This window comes from Tyto alba, unplaced genomic scaffold, assembly GCF_018691265.1.
Source record: "Tyto alba isolate M040663 unplaced genomic scaffold, T.alba_DEE_v4.0 Super-Scaffold_13, whole genome shotgun sequence".
Taxonomy (NCBI): Eukaryota; Metazoa; Chordata; class Aves; order Strigiformes; family Tytonidae; genus Tyto; species Tyto alba.
Genome location: NW_024881275.1, coordinates 25,595,621 through 25,620,786, shown reverse-complemented (window position 1 = coordinate 25,620,786; position 25,166 = coordinate 25,595,621). Strand labels below are relative to the sequence as shown.

At 37.5% G+C, this 25,166-nt stretch overlaps 2 protein-coding genes across 2 annotated transcripts in view; both read right to left on the bottom strand.

Annotated features, from left to right (window-relative positions):
- LOC122152896 (insulin-degrading enzyme-like) overlaps positions 1 to 2,127 on the bottom strand; it is a 63,309-nt gene extending 61,182 nt beyond the window's left edge. The window contains exons 1-2 of the mRNA XM_042788004.1: positions 2,090 to 2,127; positions 1,358 to 1,476 (exon numbers count right to left, since the gene is read on the bottom strand). Coding sequence (XP_042643938.1) covers positions 1,358 to 1,476; positions 2,090 to 2,127 — 157 coding nt within the window. The remainder of the gene's footprint in view (positions 1 to 1,357; positions 1,477 to 2,089) is intronic.
- A 565-nt stretch (positions 2,128 to 2,692) lies between these two features.
- On the bottom strand, positions 2,693 to 7,485 carry LOC122152895 (insulin-degrading enzyme-like). The gene is made up of 4 exons (XM_042788003.1): positions 7,326 to 7,485; positions 5,688 to 5,895; positions 4,705 to 4,874; positions 2,693 to 2,712 (listed from the first exon to the last, which is right to left on the bottom strand). The coding sequence occupies exons 1-4, from the start codon at positions 7,483 to 7,485 to the stop codon at positions 2,693 to 2,695; spliced, it is 558 nt and encodes a 185-aa protein (XP_042643937.1).
- Between the last annotated feature and the right edge of the window lie 17,681 nt (positions 7,486 to 25,166).

Genomic DNA, 25,166 nt, shown 5'->3' with positions numbered 1-25,166 from the left:
GAAAATGACTAGTAAAACAATCTAAATTCAGGATTTCAACAAGAAGAATTTTTGTATTTTATAGTAAAAAAAACATAAATATGTCAAAATTGAAGAAATTTTTGAAAAGTAACAGATTTGAAGACCGTTTTCTACATTTTATTGGTATTTGAAATGCAGATCTTGTTTGTCCTGGAATACTGTTTGTCCATTAAAGAACTAAAGATACCAGGAAACCTTGAAAACAGAACTGTTAAATAGGGAAGAGAATTTTAATTCAATTGCTTTAAACTCTGATCAATATCTATTTACCTTCAAATAATAAAATATTTTTAAAGAAAATAGTTTATTTTTTTTAAACTTTGCTCAGGTTAAATGAACAGGAAAAAAACCCTGAGAATGGCTAAGCACCTCTTTTAAATAGCGATAAAAATATATTCACAATATTAAAAAATATTTAGAAGCTATCTTCATCAATACCATATTGTTTATTTGCAGAAAGTTTCCACTGCTACCAAGAGAATAAGCAAGGCATTTTCATGAATGACATACATCTACATAAAGCCCGAGTGATATTACCTACATACCTACTACCAGAATATCTGATACGTCCATCTTTAAAAAAAAAAATTTTTTTTCAAATTAAGTACATTTTACTGTTCAGCTTGCAACAGTGGAAAAAAAAAGAAAACAAAAAACCTTTCACCATATTCCAATCAATATGTGATTTTACAGCATGTGAGAGATAAAAATAAATGCAACTGAAAGGAATTAGGGAGCCTGGAACTGATCCAGTAGTGAGTATATGAAAAAAACTTGGATTCAGTTAAGAAGTACAATCCTCATTGTGTTTGCCCACCTTAAAAATCTACAAGAAAACGTGATTCATGTATATGCTATGATTGAAGTTAAACAGGTACGGTTTTTTTAATCTTCATACTCAGCATTCTGTAAACAGATAACTGTAAAGGAAGATTTCACTCTGCTAATGAATTTTATTCCATTCATACTCACCATTTGACCATTACTGTAAAACAACATACAAATACTAGTCTGCCAGCATATTTTCGAAAAGCAAACAGTTTTCAACACAGTTATTAAGCTTTTGGCAAATCCATGTAAAATATCATCTCAACGGTGGAAGATTTTAAGCAGTTGGAACATCTGTTAAGTTAATTCAGATGTAAACTGAAGTAAAGGCTTTTTATCTAAATGTTAGGTTAGGCTTAGCCTTTGATAATACAGAAATTTTTGTAGTGGAACAGTAACTCCAAAATATTAAAACAGCAGTTTTAGTTTCTACCCCTTCTGTAGATCTTCATTTTCTTTAAACATAATTACATGTAAAGTCTTACTCAACCAACAGAACAAAACTCACCTCTTCCTAAGACACAGATAGCCATTAAATTTGATGAATAATAAGTAGAATGGAACTTCAATAGCTCTTGTCTTACATCTATTCCTTCTTTGGTTGGTCTAGTTTCCAGAGTTTGTTCCCTGTAACATAAATAAAAAGTTAACAATAGTTGATGTTTATGAATTTACAAATCAAAAAGAAAAATATTAATTAATAAATCTGCTTTCCTCCAGATGGATAGTAATTTTAAAAATAATTACTATCCATAATAAGTAAACTGGATCAATACTCTCTCAGCTTATTAGAGACAATAAATACTTCCACACTCTATCTGCACATTCCTAAAAAACTGAGGATGTTTTAGTCTTTGAAATTAATCTTTTTTAATTTAAATGGTTTATTTCAAAGCAATCCAAGTTAACCCAGGCTCTTATTCAGAAGAATAATTTCTCTGCACATTCGGAGTAGGTTTTACTCCCATATACACACTCCTGTCATAGGAAATTATTTGTGGCATTGTGTGCCACAAACTATAGTCTAGTATATTAAATGAAATAAAGAACTGCTAACTTACAAATATGATTTGTAAACTGTGACTGTTCAGCTTCTGCTTCACAAATACCTGAGCTGTTGCTGCAGTAGAGATACACAACTAGAGAGGAAGAGGACTACAACTCTCCCTGAATAAGCCCATAAGCAGAAGATACCAAACTTTCTCATTTAAGTTATTCTGTTAATTAGTGCAATCTTTACCTCAACATCAAGCTTTCAATAATTTTCTCTAAAGACATACTCTATATTTATACTCAAAGCAGAACTTGTGTTTAGTAAAGGCAAGAACTTGAAACAACAGCAAAATTAGAGTCTACAAAGAGCACAGTAGATTTTAATCAATTCCATTTCCCATTACTACACACACACACAAAATGGTCAACAGAATCTACAGATCAGAACTGCAACCCAATACTCTGTTATCTTCGAGATCAGTAACTCCCTTAACTAACAACCAGACCCAGGTACAGTAGAGAGCAAGAGACAAGGAGGAAAAGAATAAGGCAGGAAAATTCAGCAGAAAAGTTGACTCGTGTGTTTATAGGAAAAACAGCAAGAAAGAGAGAAAATATAGGGAAAGCATGCCTGATATGCATATATACACAGTGCACAAATCCTACAATTACAGATATAATACGAATCAGTGAGGCAAAATTAGCTACATAAATAAGACTAGTGTATTGTCCAGATGTTTGGTGATTAGATACAAGTCTAATTACAACCACAACAGTCAACAAATCATCATAGAGAGGCTGCCTGAAGCAATATATTGCTTTAATTTTCAAAGTTCACATGTGAGTAAAATCAACAATTCTTAATGACACCTAAAAAGGATAATTAGGGTATCATGTTTAAAATATTTTGTCTATATTCATCACCATCTGCACACAAATGAAATGCAGAAGTTTTAGATACCCTACTGTGTGTTTTCCCACAGAAACAATAGAGGATAAAATAAAATATAAAATATAAAATAAAAGGACAAAGCTTTAATTCAGTAACTGTGCTGTACTGGAGTACATTAAGAGGTAACAGTCAGAAGATACCTTGTAGATGTAGGAAAATGAACACTAGACAGTATAAAATTTCCTGGAGAAAGTATTTGTACTTGACACTGTTGAAGGTACTGATGGAGAAGAATTATCATCACAGGCATTAACTCAGGGAGATGGGTGAAGGGTATCTGGCAGCAAAATGTACATTCCAACAAGAAAAATGGAAAATTAAGGTGCATTTGTTTCTCTGGACAAAGGGTAATTGAAGGTTTGCTGGAAAAACAGGCTACACAGCAATGAGGAGTGACATCAAATTGATCCATTCCTGTATTCTGCTAGACTAACAGCTGGTCAAAAGGAAATAATAAGAAGGATATCAGCTTCAAATGTCATGAAAAATGTATCACAGTTGTCATCTCTTTGGGTAAATAAAAACCATTAAAGCTGGGCTCTACTTCTGCAAAGTCAGATCTACAGGAAGACTATGTGCTACTTCAGAATCAGAGTCTGATCTAAGAAAGGTGAGTATGACTACTGCCACTGAATTTGAGCACATTTCAGCTATTTTACCCATGAAAATGTTTCACTTGTGTCAGCTATAAAGCCTTCTTAAGTTGTGGAAAACTCTTTCTGCAACTTTTACTTACATTTTCTGATTGTTATATAAAAATTAAATAATCTCTTCAGTAGCAGAGATTGCAGAATGTACTTTGGATGTTTGCCTACCTATCAATATGTAGTTCCCGAGACTTTATTTTCAAATTTACCTGTCTGGAGAATGCACTTACAGTTTCCCTGTTTCAGACAGTCTCTCTTTACTGGTGAACAGAGCAATACATGCTCTTGAAGCAGCTGGCTACCAGCACCTCAACTATGCATCAACAGGTGCAAAAATATTCTTCTCTTTCTTGAGATGGAGGAGGAAACCAGTCCTTAAAGCCCATTATCCGCTTTTCCATCATCCCATTGTATCCAAAATTTGCCTCAACTGTTCATCCAGCAAACTGACCCAGCCACAAAACACATCGATGCTCAAAGATTAAACAATGCAGTGCATGAATTAATAGCCCTGTTACTTTGATAGTTTCAAAAATAAATTAATGTAGAAAAAAAACTTCTACCAAAAAAACCCCGAAACATTTAAACTTCTACCAAAGTATCAAACATTTGTTGTTTTGACCATAACTATCATACCTTATTTTAATGTTTTTTAATTTGAGGTTTTGAGGTGTTCATGTCAAATTGGTACTAAACATTCTGTGAAAAATAAAGTCTGAAAAAACCTACAGCCTAAAATTGGGATTTGTCCAAGATCATTTTATCTATCCATCTACTACTGTTGTGTTTTATGCTTAAGATTTTGCTTTTATACTCTTATTCAGTAATTTTCATACTACTCTGCTGATCTTTCTGATTCCACCTAGTCACTGTCATCTAGTCCTAATGCAACACTAGTTAGCAAAAAGAGCATGTGGCTAACAACAATTTAAACATTGTCCATTCACTTTGTTATGCATGAAGACTTAAGAGTACCAAATTATGATGAATCCAGTAATTGGAAAACAGCCTTCACTGCAGTAATTATCAAAATCATAAAGGATGCTTCATCACTGTACTGCAAGTCTTGGATCACTTTGTTTACTATGTTTTTGTCTAGCCGTGTTTGGTCTTCCACGTGGAAAATGTGATAAAGCACCATAAGAAATGTGTATGGAGAGGAAAATAAGGGAATTGTTTCAGTCTGTCCTTAACAACCTTATATAAACAATAATACTATGTATGTTACACAGAACTCCAATGGATAATTATATTCTGACAAACCTGTTCCAAATTTACTGAAAGGATGATTGGGGTTTCCAGTAGCCTTCTCCAATTGAAACAACCTCCAGGCATCATTCATCAGATTCTTCTCATGCTCAGAATCAACAGCATTCACTTCCCTGTCTTTGCAGCTTTCATCAAACAAAGGCCACAGGAAAAACTGGGCAAATCTAAACAGAAGAATTTTAATTCAAGTCAAGAGTACTGTATATAAATGGTTACAGAAAATTACGAAGCTTGGTAGCTCCTGAAAACAGGTGAATATATTATTTTCTTAATGCAGAACTTAGAAATTCTGTGACAGTTTTGACACTGATTCACTCTATTTCTCAATGTCTTTATCTATAAATGCAGACAACAACATATCTATCATATAAGGTATAAGAATCAAGGATCTTGCATCATAATTCATATACTGAAAATTTCTAATGCTTTGAAGTTTAGTTGCAAGAGGCTCATAAACTCAGAAATCAAATCAGTCTTGTCAGACATCCAGAGAAAATCCAAAGGGAAAATCCACTCTTGATCTCACTGACTACGCATCTTTCAATTTCTGTCCCCCCCCCCCAAAAAGCCAGAGATTTCAGTGAGTTGCTTTTACTAAAAGCATCCTAGTATATTTTTAGACTTCATCCTTCTGTTGCTATTAATGAAGTAAGGACCCTATGAGAAGCATAGTATTTGATTATGCAGTCAGAGTATTTGCATAATGCATAAGTTCACGATCATATTCTGTGCCTCACATTTCCAAGAATATTCAGTGTAAACACAACCTTTTAACTTAAAAAAATCTGCCTCAGTGAAGAACTCTGCTAGTTGAAAAGATCTGAGTAAAATTTTTGAACTGAAAAATATCTGGTATTAGTTTTAACAAAAGACAGTGTGCTCTCAACCCTTTCTTTAATATCATAATGTTAAAACTATCGAAAATCATTTACACCATAACACCTATATAACAAAAAATTAAATATAGAAGAGTTTACCTGTCTAGTGCTCCTTCTAGATGTTCATGTGACACATCGAAGTAACAGTTGGTATGTCCTCCACTCGTGAAAGCATTTGAGCTCCCAGCATGTTCACTAAGGAATTGGCTATACTCATTCTCTTTTGGATATTTCTTGGTTCCCAGGAACAGCATATGCTCACAAAAATGACTAAGCCCAGCAATGTTGGGGCGATCAGACAAGGATCCTGCAGGAAGAAAAACTTCACGTAAGCATTCATAAAAAGTAATACTAAATTGTTAAGTCTTTTAAAGTGCTTTACATTACAGTATGTTGCCTCAGGCTATTATATCAATTCTGTATATGTAAGCAGACACTTGTGCAACTATCATCAACTAAACTCAATCTTAAAAAAAAAAAAAAAAAAAAATTAGGATGAGTAGCTGAACCAATTGTGGTCTCAGATTGCCTCTCCAAATAAGCCTGCATTGCCTTATCGAGACAATTTTTCAACTGAAGTCCATGACTCATAATCTGTAAAGACCTGGCAGATCACAATGTTCTGACTTCCATACCTTGACTTTAATAACTGCACTGTGCTAAAAGGCAGCAACTGCCAACCACAATTAAGGGGGTATTTATCCTGTGGTTTATAGGACAAGCAATAACCTGTAATTGCCTGAACACAAGCAGCTATTGGTGACCAGCTAGAAGGTGTGAAGGCAGACAGATTAAATGGCAATAACAATGTGCAAGAACAGAAGCCAGAAATATGGAAGTTTGAGTCTGGCAGTCCTGCTCTGGAATGTGCAATGATGCGCAATGGGGGAGTAGAGATGAAGGCAACAGATACATCTTCTCCAATACACGTGCAGGAACTGGATGCTGCAGTTCACTATTACTGTCATAGTACCTAATGAAACCACATCTGGGTTCCTCTGAACCAGATAGTGATTCATGACAGCCATCTCCATTAATAAAAAAAAGCTAGAAGTTTTCAAAGTTACCCTACTACTTCTGTCCTAACACCAACAGCACCGAGTGCTCCAAACTACAAACATGGCAAGAGGATGCTTAAGGTAATGAGTGAGGATGCTTAGGTAATGTGTGCGTGCATCATACTTTCCAAGCAACCGAGAAACTAAACAAGCTTCAGAAATACTCCAAATATAAGAGAAGGTTTCCATTATTCCAAAGACTTAAAGTAACTGCCTTGCCCCTCTATTTCCAGTATTTCTGTTTGCACACTTAAGCATCACTGGAGTTAGGGAGTGCCTTTCCAGCTCCTCCAGCACTACAGCATTTTCTCATCTCTACACATCAACAACTTAACATGAAAAAAAGAAAAGTCTGACATGACAGATGGAGCTGTCTGAAATAATTGCACTCACACCCGCCCCTTTTTTGCTTACGACAGATCTTTCGTAACACGAAACTTAATCGTTAAAAGAAGTCTTTCTACTGACTGAGCTACACTTGAGTAAACACATAGAAAATAAAATAATTTAATTAGCTCTAATAATTTTCAACCTGATGTGCCAAAGAATTAAACAAACTTTAAATTACAATAAAAGGCTAGGCTGACAACTGGATAGAACTCCCATCAGTTTATTTGCAATAATGATACCAAAACTTATTTTTATTAATGACATACTGAACAGAGCATGCATTAAATACCTGTGTGCACATCAAGCGCTGCTGAAGATTTATCTGTGGTGGGGTAACTAATGAGAAGAGCTTTGATGCCATTTGCCAATTCCAGTCCACGATATTCTCGTTTATCCTCAGGTGATTTGATAATTTCGTTTGTTATTCTCTTAATAGCTGGATTGTTCATTTTGTTGTTTGTCTCTTTCTGAAATCTTAAAGAAAATAGAAGAAATTTCACTTACTATTTTCACTGAAGCCCTGCTAATATTTTTATATTATGTTAGAGAATACTGGCCAATACTGACAAAAAGAAATCTAGTTCTGCACAAAACTCCAAAGACTGGCCTAAAAGTATAGTTCAGATCCCAAGAGATACTGCTGTTAAAACAAAAAAAAAAAAAAACCAAAGGCCAAGCAACATGATAAAATTGTAGATCATGTAATTGAATGTTTCAAGTTTCATACTAAGTAATTAAAAAAAAAAAAACGAAAACTTAGTAAAGAAATATCATCCCCCCTATTCAATTATGATAAATATTAAATTAAATTAAGCATACATTGCTATCTCAAGCATACTTTCAGGTTTCAGGAAAGTATTTCATGTGTCTGAACTTGTGTTTATATTATGAATGTTGTAACTTTGCAGCTGTCAGATAACATTTTACTAATAAACCACTGGATTTGTACACTCAAGCAATAAAGAGTGACACCATTTACAATATTGCCATAAAAAATACAAACACACTGCAGAATTGCCATGATAAACAGCAATAGTCTGTGTCACGTTTAAAATTCTACTATTAGTTTAACAGACATACTAAGAAACATGCTTCCTTAATGGCAAAATTTTGAAATGCTAAGAAACTAAATGCAATTCTGAAACTATAAACTCTGGTTATTCAATTACTTTACATGTCAAGTGAGAAGGTTAAGTGATTCAGCCTTGGACATTTGGGGAGGTGGAGTGGAACCACTTGGCTGCATGTTAAAAAAAAAACAACCAAACAAAAAAATACCAACACAAAAGAAACCCAAACAACATCCATGCACACACAGAGGAAAAAAGCAAACCCAGCAAACCCCAGAAACAGGAAATTGGAGTGCTCTGCTCTGAGCCAATCACGCAGTGTGTGCCTGTCTGTAAGAGCCACTGAAATCTAACCCTGTTTACAGGAAGGGTTTTAGAACAGGGCCTGTTATGAATATACAGTACCAACCAAACTCAGTATTTTCCTGCAGTAAAATGTTGCTTGTCACATTGCCAAGTAACTTACTATATGAGCTTCATTAGTTGTTGCTGAATTGATTTCACTTACAAAGAAAACCAGATCTAAATCTAACTCCCCACCACAATACATACGTAGAGGCATAAGCAATTCTGTACATTTGTTTCGGTATCACACATATAACAAGGAGTTTCACAATATTTACTTTTCCGTTTTCAGGTTGTACAGTTGAAGGAACATCATCCAAGTTTTAAGACTATATACAAGCTTTAAGACTGTATGGGATGTGGAACATAAAGGACTGCACAGTCCTCAACATACTTATTCTTTCAGGTCTTCAGTAATGACATTTTAACTAACCCTCTGGCTAGCCAATCAACTGCATACTCGATGTTACCAGATATACAACAAAAAACTTTGGAAATGAAAATCTGATTATAGATTTTATTTACAGTTTACAATCACAAATGAAAAAGTCAGCTAATAAAATCTCCTCCCTAAAATACTGTGTCATTCTCAAAACTGGAAGCAGTTCTGCAAGCTACTGTAGCTCTGGATTACCTCCTTCCCATTTATTCACATGATTCTACGGTATAAAAACAACAACCAACTTGAAGGCAGCAGATGTACAGAGATCACTGTTGGTGTTATATACTATAGTGAGGCTGATAAAGAGCGCATTATTAACAATATGTTAAGGATATAAAGCTTATGAAGATAATATCTACAGTAGAATTAGTGAAAAACAGTGTTTCACAAACAGAAAATTAAGATTTTCCCTACAGTTGAGTGAAAGTTTGTACAAGACTGGATTTATGCTTGAGGAAGGAGATACATAAGTAAAGATAGGAGAATATATTGTTAAAAAAATCAGGAAAGTAAGCATTAGATCCTTGAATACTTTTGAAAGAAGTAAAGAAAGAAGTTTACTTTGGAACTTTTATATAGACCTAAATTATAATGTGCCCTTGTATGAAAGAAAGCAAATGACAAACAGGAATTATAATCCAAATTAAAAAAAATAGAAGCACTGAGTACAGAAAGCATTAATGAATAATCAGAATATGAATGTCTCTAAGCAAGCACCATAAACAACATGAAGTAACTTTTTTAAAAGTGCAGCTCAGTACATTTTAGAAGGAAATACTTCCACTAGCAAAACATGGTTCTCACACTATGAATTACTTTTTTAAAAAGTGCAGTTGAACATAATTACTAAACAGTAACTGAAATGCTGAATTTAAATTTAAATATCTACACTCTCATTTAAACCTGTCATTTATCCACTAGTTTAACCCTGTACTCAGGCTAACCCTGCTTGGAATATCTATGGGCTTCCTTCCTCTGAAAAAAAATGTAGATAACATTCAAAAAAAAAGTACAGCAAGTACAGCAACATCTATGTTTCTCTGTATCAACAGCACTGATATAATTTATGTTTATGATTTTAAAAATGCTCCTTGATCAGAGTCCTGAGTAGAAATCATCATCTAGAATCATAGAATGGTTTGGGTTGGAAGGGGCCTTAAAGATCACCCAGTTCCAACTCCCCTGCCATGGGCAGGGACACCTTCCCCCAGCCCAGGGGGCTCCCAGCCCCGTCCACCCTGGCCTTGAACCCTTCCAGGGAGGGGACAGCCACAGCTGCTCTGGGCACCCTGGGCCAGTGCCTCGCCACCCTCACAGTAAAGAATTTCTTCCTTATATCTAGTCTAAATCTACCCTCTTTCAGTTTAAAACCGTTACCCTTCATCCTATCACTACACTCCCCGATAAAGAGTCCCTCCCCACCTTTCCTGTACCCCCCTTTAAGCACTGGCAGGCCGCTATAAGGTCTCCCTTCTCTTCTCCAGGCTGAACACCCCCAACTCTCTCAGCCTGTCCTCATAAGGGAGGTGCTCCAGCCTCCTGAGCATCTTCATGGTCCTCCTCTGGACCTGCTCAAGCAGCTCCATGTCCTTCTTATGTTGGGGGCCACAGAGCTGGACACAGCACTGCAGGTGGGGTCTCATAAGAGTAGGGCAGAGAGGGAGAGTCACCTCTCTCGACCTGCTAGCCAGGATATTCTACTAAATTTCGATGCTGTGTAAAATTTATGAAGTGAGAATAGATACTACTTTTCACAGATGAAAATCAGTAACTAAACTGTTCTTAATTGCATTTCACTTGCACACAATTCTATTGGGTTGACAAATGTAAGTATTAAGGAGACCAAGTAGGTGTCTCAATCTCCTGATTTCACCTCTGCTAAGAACACCTATCACTTGGTTTCCAGCTAAAATATTCCATCTCGTAAAGATACTAGTTGCTTATCACAAAATGCATATATACTATAAACGTCTCAAGGGTTTTTTTTTTAAATGTTATACAATTACCTTGTCATCTGATATCTCCTTGTTATTTCTACACCACATCATTAAGTCACAGAACTTCACTGTTTGTTCAGATGACTCATCTTTCCAACGTGATTCACCAAATTATGCAGATTCTGTGAAATCTTATGAGATTTCAATTGATGTCTTGTGAAGCTGTACACCTCTACTTCATTTTACTATCATTCCCTACTTCTGCTTCCTTCATAGGCTACCTCTGGCTTGGTAGTCAAATTTCAGTACAGGAAAAATCTATCCTTTTCAAAAGGTCAAAATCAGTAACTAAGCCTTCAAACCGAGGACTTAAATGTGTATCTCCGTCTTGTTATTTCAATGGGTATTGTGAATACAATATTCTTTACAACTTCAAATGGGTTTGCATGATTAACCCACAATAACTTCCCTGCAATCTAAATTGCAGTACCAGACAACTCATATAAAAGCAAGAGCAGATCAACTATGCAATAGTCCTGTAAGGCAACAAGTCAAAAGAACAAGACCAATACCTTTCTGCCTAAGTACCATTCCTCCTGGTGCTATGTTACTATAATACAATAGCTAGAAAAGAAAATTTCACTTCTGTATTTATACAATGACTTTTTCTTAAGGAGTAAACTGTAAGATATAATATTTAATATTCCCTCATATGACTGCTTTTCTGTGCAACTTTGAAGTTCTCTAAGTGCAGTTGCTTTATAACAATACCGTGTTCCATTCTTTCACACAAGAATCCTAAAACACTACAAACTACTTTTTGACAATAGAACTGTTTTTGAGCAGAGGAAAAAAAGTTACAGAAATGGAAATAATTCTGTATTTCTTGTGGGTTTTTGAGAAGTAGCTTAATTCCTAAAGTCATGTTCAGACACCACCCTGAAGTACACGTGCTGTATCTACTTCCTATGCTGTCATTATAGTGAACATTGGATGATGATGATCAGTAGAAAAGAAACTTATCCACAAATTAGATGCTATGTTTATTGCAGAGCTAATATCCTAACAAAAATGTCATTAAAAGAACCAAACAGAAGCAACAGACAAAGACCCAATAAAGCAAAGACAGCAGGAACAAATACAGATCATTACTGTGGCACTGTGAATTCTTTCACTGCCGCAAAAATTACAGGTGGCAAGATGACAGAACTTGAAAGAAAAAGAAAAAAGAATGAGAATGTCTGAACTTCGAGCAGTGTTCCTATTCATTGACTAGGGAATACTAAACATTCTTCCTCCTCCTCAAAATTACTTCACTTGTACAAGAACAGTTTCGGTTAAAACAGATGCTGAATTTTAAACTATAGCCCCCTGAAGTGAAATTATATTCTATTTTTTGAGGCCCCGTTTTTGTAACAATTTCCAGGCAGGCAGTCCATTGGAAACAGCCAGGCTCTCTAGGGATGCCAGGTTCCTCCACCTGCAAACAGAGTATTATATAGTGGGATTAAGTGATATATGATTCTGCCTAACTATTGTAATCTTTCAAAGTAATTTTAGTAAACTTAATTAAAAATTAGCCAGTGTAGTCAAATCTAAGTTCAATGTTTGAACAATTAAAGCACCATATTTGAAAACTAATTAACAGCAACTCCTGGGGGTTGTTTCAACACAAGAATATAACTAGCTAATAAAAATATGACCCCCAAAGCACAAACTCCAAAGCACTTTTCAACATTTTTTTTTGCCATGACAGGCTGCACATATTTAAGTCAAATGCTGATATATAGGTCTGAGCCAGATGAATAGCTACGAACACTGATCAGATTGAAGTAACCAGATGAATGGCAACAAACAGTTACCAGCTCAGCAAATCTTGATGCTTGCTTTTTATTTTTATCAGTCTTAAAATTTGGGGTTTGCTTGAAGCTTTTACACAACTGAACGCAAATACTTCTATGGACACACCTGTGGGTGTTACTACATACATACTTTAAGTTCATGCTTATATATACTAGAATCTGAATTGCTACTGGTTTTCAACTCATGTTTCATCTGTCTTGAATACACTCCATATGCTATGTTGACCACAATACAATTGTTATTCTAGTTCTAACTGTGTCCTTGAAACAATATTGAAGACCACAGTTATGTTCAATCTCACATTTTTTTACCTGCTCCAAGTTCTGTATTTTGTTTATATGCATTTCTTTTTAGTTTTGCTGGGGGGTTTTGCTGTTGTTTTTTGTTTTGTTGCTGTTTTTTGTTTTTGTTTTTTTTTTTTTTTTTTATCTTCCAAACTTAATTGCCTAACATTCACAAGAGGGAAGTGAAACCTTTGTTGAACGAAAACCTCCCCCTGCTCCATCTTGCAAGGAAAATACCATTTTAACTTCTCTGTATTATTTACTAATCCATCTTGGTTTACAGTTCTTAGTAATTTACATGAAGATTTCTTCAGCTGCCAATGCCTGGAGTGAAAGAAGTGCTATGTGCTTTGGCAAGAGTCCCGGTACTGCAGCACTATCAGCCAGAGTTTTCTCACCTCTCATACAGGGATGATAGCACTGAATTGAGCACTCTGGAGGAGTCCACAAACTACTTCAGTTGCAAGCTTGTGGCTTTGCAACAATTAAAATCTCCATTCTCCCACAGGTCTTCACCTCCCCTCTTACTCTCTTGCACCTACTTCTCCTCAGACAGCAGCAGAATTTGATGGCATTGTGACGTCCTTGTATACGTAACAGTGATGTTACCAACAAGTCAACCAACAACCTACCTCCTTTCTTATCAATTCACTTGTATATTGTAATTAAAATTTTTTTACACTAAGCTGTAGGCAGTACAGGTTTTTTCCTCAAATCAGACAAATGTTTTTACTAAGATCTGCTACCAAGAATGTAATTTTAAAAAATGGAGCAGAGAAACAGTAATTTCAAAAAGGAAAAAATAAATTTAAATCAGCTCTGGTGACCATTCCCATAAAGGATACTTCAGGAGACTATCCATAACTCTTTCAGTTTACAGCTTCATCAGTAGACAAACCTAGCAATACTTCTTTTACACATTTAGTAATTAAAACAGTACATATTATTCAACATCCATAAAGCATCAATCTTCTGTGAATCTACTTGTCATGAAGCTAGAAAACTTATAAGATCTCAACACATTCCTGATGCTGATCTAAATAAATGTGATTGCATACACTGGCAGATAGACTGCATAAATAGATAAACTGCTCAAAACGTTAACATGTTTTATCACTTTTAAACTCGTCAGGAATTTAGCATACTTCATACACAAAAGCTCCAACTACAAAGACCCACAATGATTTGATCAGTGCTACCAAATTATTAAGAACAACTAATCATGCTAAATCAGGCAAGTTTGAAGATGATGAATATTTATGAGGCTTTGTTATGTAGTTCATTATGAAGAAATTCTGAAGTCTTGATACAATCAAAGCATTTTCAGAACCTCAGTCTGCAGCTTTTTGCCAAGTCTGTAACTGACTCAGAAATTGTCTCCTAATACAGTAGCCAGAGCAGGTGCCTGCCTCGCTCTCATTCCCAGAAGAGTCCAACTTCTACAGCCTCTAGATCACAGCAGTAAAACTTGGTCTGCCACAGGTTTCACTGTCAACGTGAACTGAACACAACTGGTCTTACACACCAGTGTACAGGAATTACAGTAGCATTAATGAGACAATACCACGTGTAAACTTGCCAAAAACAAGGACCCTGGTAGCTTCACATGTAAGATCAGGCCCCAGCAGTAAAATGATGTCTGCTTTTGACAGCCCTGTGTTGGTCAACCAGGATGGGATATACAATCAAGACACCATAAAGCTAATTTACTGCTCTAAAACTATATTCCTGAACTTGACTATTTCACAGCTTCCAAAGCACTAGGCAAAAAAGTCAAAGAAAAAAGCAGGATTTTATACAATCTGAATTCAGATATAGCAATAAAGAATAACAAGTTTTTTAAAATTTCTAAATCACTTAAGCTTACTTTTCCTATCTCTTCAAAAATTGCCCCAAACAATTAATCAAAACACACCCTTCAGGGTAAACAAGTTTTATCCAGGTCCACCAGAAACAGAAAACAATCAAAACTTACCCTTCCCTAGCACTTATGTGCTTCAATTTTTTACAAGATTGAAGTTTTACAAGATTTTTACAAGATTTCAATTTTACAAGATTAGGCAAATTCCAAAAGGGTTTTGAAGCCTTTCATTATTTGAAAGATAGGTTCTTTTTTTTTAAATTTCAGTAAATTTATCTGGTTTTAATCTTTAGACAATACGATGGTATAGGATCTTCAGAATTATTTTACAAATCTGGAATAGTATTTTTGCTTGTATTGTTATTTTCATCAGTCTCAAATTGCATGCTAAGAACAAGACTCAGTAACACTAGTTTCTGTGTTACATCATCATCTGCTTGAAAGCGTATTTTAACATTTTCATCAGAAATGTACTCATTAATTCAATTAATTACTTTATATATTGAGTTACTTGCAAGCCAGTGGTTCTTATTCTCTCTTCCTCCCTCCCTGACATTCTTCCTCCACCACACTACAGCTGCAGGGCTTGTTCCACAGTCACAGTGCAGCAGTGGTGCCGAGCACATGGCCCTGCACACGCTCAGGGAACGTAAAACTGGATGCTACAGGAGACCTCTGTGCTTTATTCTAACTTTATTTTGATGTGTATTTCATACATTTTAGCTGCAACTAGCACATCAGATTGCCCAAGACACTTTGTAAAGCCAACTCACTTAACACTTTATGCTACCATCTGTCTCATACCCTCAAAAAGAAAAACTTGTGAGGTATGAATTAAAAAAAAAAAAAAAAAGAGAGACTAAAACTTTAGTTATACTGCATAACAACAAGAAATACACAGAAAGATGAGAAAACTGGCAAGAAGATCTGATCTAGCAACAAAAACAGAAGGAACTTTAGGATTCTGAATCATGAGAAGCACTGTAATCCCACATTAAAAGCAATTACTTATCTAACACTAGACCTTTGACATAACCAACAGATCTATAGCAACAAGCAGTTTACAAGAGTTAGCAGTGTGTTTCAACAAAAGAAGTCCTAGCTGTTTACCTATTTTGTGTTTTAGTTTTTATGATTGATTTTGGTCAATTCAATTCTAGTTCTACTGTTGACACTAAGTAAACTTTTAACTCTACAGCATTTTTTTCCATTTCAATTGTTCAGGCAAGCTATAGTTCTAAAACTCATTCTAAAATCACACTGCAGAAGGTCAGATCTAAACAGAAAGCTGTAGTGAAGCAACTTTCAAACAAACTCCATCAAAAATCACCTTATTACTTATGTACAGTGCTATCTCATACGCATGTTTTATCAACTTACGGGCCTCATAAAAGCTGAGAACATAAAGATGCTCATTGACAGACCATGCATATACAAACACATAACTAGACACAAAACTGATTAAATCATTTCCTCTATAGACATTTTTTGTTACTTTTTAATTCTTATCTTGTTAAAAGATCAATATATCAAAATTATTATAAAAGCATCTAATACAATAGAATTAACATATCAAAAATATCAACCTAACATGTGATCTCTCAAATAGTCTGACAGTATTTTTAGTAAATGACTTCTACAATAACCTGCAATGACCCCTTGCTGGGGGACTAACACTTTCCAGTGCAGTGGAACACTGGAGATAATGCACTTTTTGTCCCTTCCCTCTTCTTCTGGACCTAGCAGGGTAGGAAACTACTTTTGTATTCATGTGCAAAATAAGTTATAACCTTGACACTTTTCATAAATTCCCAAAGGTCACATTTTATCTAAGGGATCAAGCCATAGCCTTAAATGACTGAAGACAGAAACGGAGCAAAAAAGCATGCAAACACAAAAATATGAACCCTTCTAGGGACTTCCCAACTAGAATAAATAATTTCAATGCTGTAAATGAGATGAAAAGGAGGAGATAAGAAGTTCTAACTGAGAAATCATCTTGCCACTTGATAGGCTGATGAAGGTTGAATATTATATGAGAGGAAAAAGTTAAAGCTGAAAGAAAGGTGAAAGTATGAAAAAATTTCAGAAATGGAAACAGGAAACACATAATTGAAAAAAAAATATCCTTAATTTTCACATGTTCGCCATCTTAAAACAAAAATCATCACATGAATGCACTATGTCTACTCTCATTTCATTATTATTTATGTAAATCCTAATTCACAATTAAAAATAAACATGATTACATCATGGTTGTAGGCAGTATGAAAACACAGCAAGCCTACTCACATATATAAAGTTAAGTCCAAATACTTCATATATTCACATACTTAAAGAGAAACAATCTAGCAGGATACACTACAGCCTGAGAGAAGCATTGACTCCGAATATACATTGTGGATTACCTTTACAATACTGAAGCATACATAGCAATTATGAACAATAACGGTGCATCCAAATTTTGACACACGAGTATTGACAGCATGAGTCATCATAACATTTTTTTTTTTTCCCCAAAGCATGCTACTTTTGACATCTGTTACTTTTGCAGTGCTAAATATAGGTTTTGCTATTAAGATAACAGACACAGTGTTAAAAGGAAGAAAGAAAACAACTTATCCTCCTTCCCTTACCCAGTCCCCTTCCTGGAAAAACTTTGCCGAGTTGTTCTGCAGTTTAACTTGCCCCTGAGGTGAGTCGTGCCAAGACTCCCGCCCGCTCCTCCCTCCATCGAGGTTACTTACCGTCTCCACTGGAACTGCGACCGCACACTCACACAAAAACAAGACCCACACAACAGCAGTACTAGGCAGCTCGTCACAAACCAAGGAGGCCGCTCCCACCAACTTTGGGTAACTGTGACAGCAGCTTCTTTTTAAAGAATTAAAACTTTTTTTTTTTTGTATTGCATTTATGGCTTAGGAAGACATAGCAAGTTAAACAACATAAAAATTAGGGGTTTTTTTGAGAGAAGAGGGAAAAACAACCAACAAAGCAAGCGCACTGGGCACCTAAAGGCGCGCCACAGCTGTCCGGCCGATGACCAAGCCAGCTTTAACAACGGAGGTGCAGCCGGGGACACACGCCCGCCCGCCCGCCCGCCTGGGCGCTGCCGGGGCAGGGCAAGGTGCAGGCCTCCCCGGCACACCCGGGCTCGCCAAGCCCAGCTCCCCCGCCACTTCCCGAAGAGGGCTCTGCCACCAGCCCCGCCTGTCCGCAGCGGCAGCCTGAGGTCCGCTGGCTCCCCACAGACCCGGGGGTGAAGCTGTGAGCAGTCGCAATCGCGAACAGAACTTATCTACACACAGCAGGTAAGCAGGCACTTCTTTATTCCAGCGCTGGGGAACACGGGGGATAACTCCACCAAAGACGTGTTCCCCGACAGGTATAAAGCACAACCTATTTATACACTTTTTCAGCAGAGTCATGTTTACATAAGATCAACAAAATTCATAAAGTTTAAGTTGACCTTAATAATGATTGGCTTTCCGTTACCTCATCTTATCTATATTCCTATTTTACAGAAATCATTGGTCATCTTTACCGATTGATTTAAATAGAATGGGGGGAGGGCAGTGATTAGCATATTCATGTTAGTTCCTGGAAATTATTATCATATGCAAATGTCTCTAACGCATGCGTGGTTATACTGGACGGGGGTCCTCTGGTGGTCGTCGATAGTCTTCATCACTGTGTTGGCTGACTGAACTCCATCCTTGCGCATGCTCACTCCACCTTTGGCTAACGCTCACCTTTCCCTTGGCCGATCTTCCCAACAAAACCAGTTTTCCTCTGGTACCTATTGTTTCAAGTCAAGATCCATAACCAGTACCTATTGTGTTAATTCAGAGTCCATAACGATTGTTATAGTGTTCAAGGCACACAGCATACTAGTTGCTTAATCCTAAGGGCCTCAGTGTACTTTATATTCTCAGAGCTACTGTAGCTTCATGTTAAGTCAAAATCATACTTTTAAACTAAAATCAAAATAATATTCTAGGATCCAAACTGTTTTATTAAGGTAACTGCAACATTTCCCCCCTTTGAAAGTATTGATAATCATACTCAATACTTTCACATATTCAAATTGTAGTCTCATTAAATGCCAAATGGTCATATGGTGGTGTATCTTTTAATGACTTATCTTGTTGCTTCACCTCTGCTTGTATAATAATTCGATTAAACTCTGCTTTAAGGGTCAATTCATGTTTCAAATAATTGTATGTCAGACCAAGAACTATGAATACCAATAGTCACCTGTGCTAGGCCTGATAATGATTTTTTTTCCTTCATCCATGTTTCTACCATCATAGACTATAAAATTTACAGAAAACCAAAATTCAGATACTTAATCATGCTTCAGAGTCAATTTTAACATTTCCAACCATCCAGAAAAGTTATCAACCCCAACCAGAACATACCGATATCCTTTACATTTGGTTAATTCTGTAAAATCAATTTGCCAATAGTCACCAGGTTCTACTCCTACTTTCAGTTTGCCCATTTGAACTCTCTTCTGTACCACTGGATTATTCTTTAAACATACATTGCATTTTGCAGCAACTGATTTAGCCATCTCTAACATCCTTACCGATACTATGTGCCTCTTCAGGAATGTCACCAGGGCCTCTACACCCCAATGGCATTCCTGATGTTTTGCTTGTAGTATTTCCCTCATAATTAATGGGGGCACAACCACCTGGCCTTCAGAGGTTGTCCACCATCCTTCTAAATTTTTCTTTGCTTTTAAAAATTGAGCTAATTTCTCATCTTCCTTCGAGTATTCTGGTGGTTCTTTTGGGAGAGTTACAGTTCTAGTAGGAATTATTGCCATTTGTAACATTCGCTGTTGAGCTGCTTCCTTGGCAGCTTGATCTGCTAACCTATTCCCTCCTGCTATTTTTGTATTTTCAGATTGATGTGCTTTACAGTGCATGATCGCTATTTGGGCCGGTTCTTGAACCGCCAATAACAACTGTAAAATTTCCTTCTGATGCTTAATATTTGCCCCCTGGGAGGACAATAGTCCTCATTCTTTCCATAATTCTCCATCGACATGAGCCACTCCAAAAGCATATTTTGAATCTGTCCAGATGTTCACTTTCTTTCCCTTACTTAATTCCAATGCTCATGTTAAGGCAATTAATTCTGCTTTCTGTGCTGATGTAGTGTTGGGCAGTGCATCTGCCTCTACCACAGTACTTTCAGTTGTTACCGCATATCCTGCGTAGCAGGTTCCGTTCTGTACAAAGCTGCTGCCATCTGTAAACAGCTCCCATTCAGGATCTTCCAGGGGGACATCCTTCAAATCTTCTCGACGAGAGTATGTATGTTCAGTAGTCGTTATACAATCATGTTCAGGTTGTTCTTCCTCCTGTGAAGCACTCAGAAAAACTGCAGGATTTGCAAGATTAGTTGTTTTCAGAATCACATCATCTTGCTTTGTAAGGATTACCTGATATTTCATCATTCTGCTAGGGGACAGCCAATACCCCCCTTTTTGTTCCAACACTGTAGCAACCATATGTGGAACACAGACTGTGATGGCTCTTCCCAAGGTGAGCTTTCTGGCCTCTTGTATCAATATTATTGTTGCCACTACTGCCCGCAAGCAGGAAGGCCATCCTTTGCTCACTGTGTCCAGTTGTTTAGAAAAGTACCCCGCAGGTCTCTTCCAGCTTCCCATCCTCTGGGTCAGGACTCCCAGAGCAAGGTGCTGCCTTTCATGAACAAACAACTGGAAATGGTTAGTTAAATCAGGTAATCCTAGAGCTGGTGCTGTCATTAAAGCTCGCTTAAGATTTTGAAAGGCCTCCTGTTGTTGCTGACCCCATATGAAAGGGGTGGATTTTTGGGCCTCGTATAATGGCTTGGCCAAGAGACCATAATCCATAATCCAAAGATGACACCACCGGGCCGTTCCCAAGAAAGCTCTTAATTCATGTACAGTCCAAAGTTCTGGAATAGCACAGATTGCTTCCTTTTGATCAGTCCCCAATCTTCTTTGCCCCTTTGAAATTTCAAAGCCCAAATATATCACTGTTTGGCTTGCTATTTGGGCTTTCTTCTTAGACACCTTATACCCATTAAGTCCAAAAAAATTTAAAAGTTCAATGGTTACCTGTATACAGGCTGTCTTTTCTTCTGTAGCTATTAAGATGTCATCCACATATTGTAAGAGTAGATGTTCTCGTCACGGAGTCACTGTCTTTTCATTTGTCCATATCTCTAGCTCTTTGTCAAGTTGGCTGCTGAAGATTGTTGGGCTATTCTTAAATCCTTGGGGTAGTCGTGTCCAGGTTAACTGTACTTTATGCCCTGTTTGTGGGTTTTCCAACTCAAAAGCAAACAGCTTACGACCTTCCTGTTCCAGGGGTATGCAAAAGAAAGCATCTTTCAAATCAAGCACTGTAAACCACTGACATTTTTCTTTAAGGGCTGTCAGTAAGGTATATGGATTTGCCACTACCGGGTGAATGTCTTTTACAATTTGATTTATAGATCTCAAGTCCTGTACCAATCTATACTCACCTGTGGGCTTTCAGGTAAAATAGGGGTATTATATTCTGACTCACATTATTCTAAAATCTTATATTTCAAGAATTTGTCAACCAGCTTTTCAATTCCCTGTTTTGCCTCAGGTTTAATTGGGTATTGTTTGATCCTAACTGATTTTGCTCCTTCCTTTCATTCAATTTTCACTGGTTGTGCCAGTTTAGATTTTCCAGGGACATCAGTTTCCCACACCATGGGAACTACTGCATAACTCACTTCTGGGGGGATTTCTTGTATCTTTGTTTTTTCCTGTATCATCAGAATTTCCCCTGTTTTTGATTCTGGTATTTTTAACAACAGTTCTCCATTTTCAAAAACTATTTGAGCTTTTAATTTGGATAGCAAATCTGTTAAAGGAGACTCGAACTCCGTCGTGGGTTACTCTAGGATTTTATTCAGGTCCAGCAGCGTTGGGTCACCTCCGCAGAGAGTGACAGCTTACGTGAGTTCGCATACATGTATTTATGCACCTACAAAGCATTACCTAATCCAAAATACACAGAATTATACTTTATCAGTCATTATTATCTTGACAGTGGGTTCCACATCTTGTTCTGGAGTCCGACTACTTCGTTGTTTTGTTTCTTCTTTCTTTTAGTCTTCAAGGACGATTACCTCAAGTTCTGTACGTCTCAGTTCTTGGTAATCACCATGATAGATCTCCCATCACTTCGGTAGCTAGAGGTCAGTTTCTCATACATCAACATCCTTCGAACTGTCAGGCCCATCATTACCTTTGTTACAACATTTTATTGATGCTCTATTCAGTCGACTGTGCTTGCAGCCCTGGGCTGGGGCTATACAGGGGACAGAGCTGATAGAACAGCTTGTGCAGCAGCACTGCATTGCAACATTTTCCCAACAAAATCTCTTCCCATTAAGGGTACTGGACATTCTGGAACGTACAGAAATTCATATGTTATGATTTTAGTTCCAAATTGTAAATACAACTGTTGTAAGAATGGCCGGTTTTCCTCCTTCCCTGTGGCTCCCACAATATTTACCATTTTAGATGCTATCACCCCTTCTGTTTGTTCAGAACTGAGAATGTTGCTCCAGTGTCCACCAAAAATGTAACCTCTTTCTCTCCCAGCTTAACTGTAACCAGAGGCTCATCTGGTTTCACCTCCGGTCCCCGTCAATCTGCATACTCTCCTAGAATCATCACATTAGCTGCTGTTTGCTAACTATTTAACTTCCTTGGACAATCCTTTTTCCAGTGCCCCTCCTTCTCACAAAAGGCATACTGATTTATTCCGAGGGGTTCTGTCAGTCAATCTTCCTCTTCCCCCTTGTATTCCTCCCTTAAAGGACCTCTTGAGATCTGTAAAAACAATTGCAAAATTGTAGCATGTGCCCTTCTCTAAAATCAGCACCCTGGGCTGATTGCCCAGTCGGATGCCTAGGTCCGTAGTCAGGTCCACATTCAGAGAAAGGTAGTGGAATGGGAGGAGTATATGGGAACGGCAGGAATTATTGGGGCAGTAGGAGCAATATCTAATTCAGGACCTGTTTCTGTATATCCCCTTCCCTTCAGTGCCAAATGTTTAAAGCACATTTTGGTGGAAGTACATGTGAGGCAACATTCCTGAACCTTTTTATCCTTTACCATGAGAGACATCACTTGATTAATCAGGCCACATTCATTTTGCCACTCTGTTTTTTCTCGCAGATAACAGATCTACATACAGAACCTCATCCCATTTTTCTTCCCTTTTACAAAATAACATTAATTGCAAAATAGTATTATAACTTAAGGTCCCATTCAGGGGCCACATTTCTTCATCTTCTAATTTATACAATGGCCATTCATGATTACAAAATTCAGTAAGTTGACTTTTGCTTAATTCATCATGCATTCTTGGTATAGAACTCTTATTCCCTTTCCCTTCTTTAAACAGGTTTGAGAATTTAAATGCCATAGTAAACTGACCGTATACACTTTTTTTTTTTTTTTTTACTTTTTTTTTTTCCTTTTGCTTCGCTTATCTCCGGCTGCACCCCTCGTGGGATAACAGAACCGCGGATCAAAGCTCCACACTCGCTTCGTGCGTAATTGCACGTCTCACTCACTCATTCATGCATAAGACCTCAACAATATTTCAACAGTGTTTCATTTTTTCCTGTATTACCAAAGTTATAAAGTTACAAGATTCAGAAGCACAGAAACAAATTACAGAATATGAAAAATACAATTTCCCTTATCAAGACCAGAAAGTACCGATGTGAACACCGAAGTGTTCCTGACCAGATGTATACCAGTGAGGTGCTAGCAACCCTGGTATACGCTGTTCCACGCAAGATCCCACGTCTCATGATTTATGAACAGCCCAGACCCTCTTCTAATAATCCTTGCCTTATTGCTCGCAGTGACTCAACTGAGATAAGGAGTCCCTCCAGGAAAGTTCCTGGGAGCGCCCAAGAGAGTCCTATTCTCAAGGAGTCCCGCGGGCCCCGCTCCTTTAATTCCCTTTCACCACTTACACTGATGCCAACCCGGCTAAACTTTCCTATTCGCCCTACGGGCAGCACCTAGGCTTCCACTGCACGGGAATTCCCTAGCCCCAACCACGCGGAACTTTCGCTCCGTCTGACAGGCAGGCTTTCCACAGATTCAGAAAGAAGTGCCTTACCTTTCCAGGGGACGTTGTGAGGAGCTTTATGGGTCCAGAGCGATGGTTCTCCCTGAGAATTCCTCGGTGCCGGCTGGAGTTCGATCAGAGCTCGATCCCGTCCAGTCTCACTCGCAAGGTCCCATCTGGGTCGCCAAAACTGTTAGCGGTTGCAATCACGAAATAACTTATCTACACACAGCAGGTAAGCAGGCACTTCTTTATTCCAGCGCTGGGGAACACGGGGGATAACTCCACCAAAGACGTGTTCCCCGACAGGTATAAAGCACAACCTATTTATACACTTTTTCAGCAGAGTCATGTTTACATAAGATCAACAAAATTCATAAAGTTTAAGTTGACCTTAATAATGATTGGCTTTCCGTTACCTCATCTTATCTATATTCCTATTTTACAGAAATCATTGGTCATCTTTACCGATTGATTTAAATAGAATGGGGGGAGGGCAGTGATTAGCATATTCATGTTAGTTCCTGGAAATTATTATCATATGCAAATGTCTCTAACGCATGCGTGGTTATACTGGACGGGGGTCCTCTGGTGGTCGTCGATAGTCTTCATCACTGTGTTGGCTGACTGAACTCCATCCTTGCGCATGCTCACTCCACCTTTGGCTAACGCTCACCTTTCCCTTGGCCGATCTTCCCAACAAAACCAGTTTTCCTCTGGTACCTATTGTTTCAAGTCAAGATCCATAACCAGTACCTATTGTGTTAATTCAGAGTCCATAACGATTGTTATAGTGTTCAAGGCACACAGCATACTAGTTGCTTAATCCTAAGGGCCTCAGTGTACTTTATATTCTCAGAGCTACTGTAGCTTCATGTTAAGTCAAAATCATACTTTTAAACTAAAATCAAAATAATATTCTAGGATCCAAACTGTTTTATTAAGGTAACTGCAACACCTGTTACTCAGTTTGTATTTAACTGTATGGGTATCTTTAGGCTTTACCAGCCTGTAAACACGCAGAAAGTTAGGTGTAGAATTCAGAGGGATGTCGATGAATTGCACCGGAGTCCAACGTGCAGGGAGACCAGAGGCAGGTAGGGCCAGTGCAGTGCACAGCAGAGGGGTGGAAACCACCTGGCCTGGCAGTTCTGCAGCAAATGCGAGGCAACGGGGCATCACCGACCA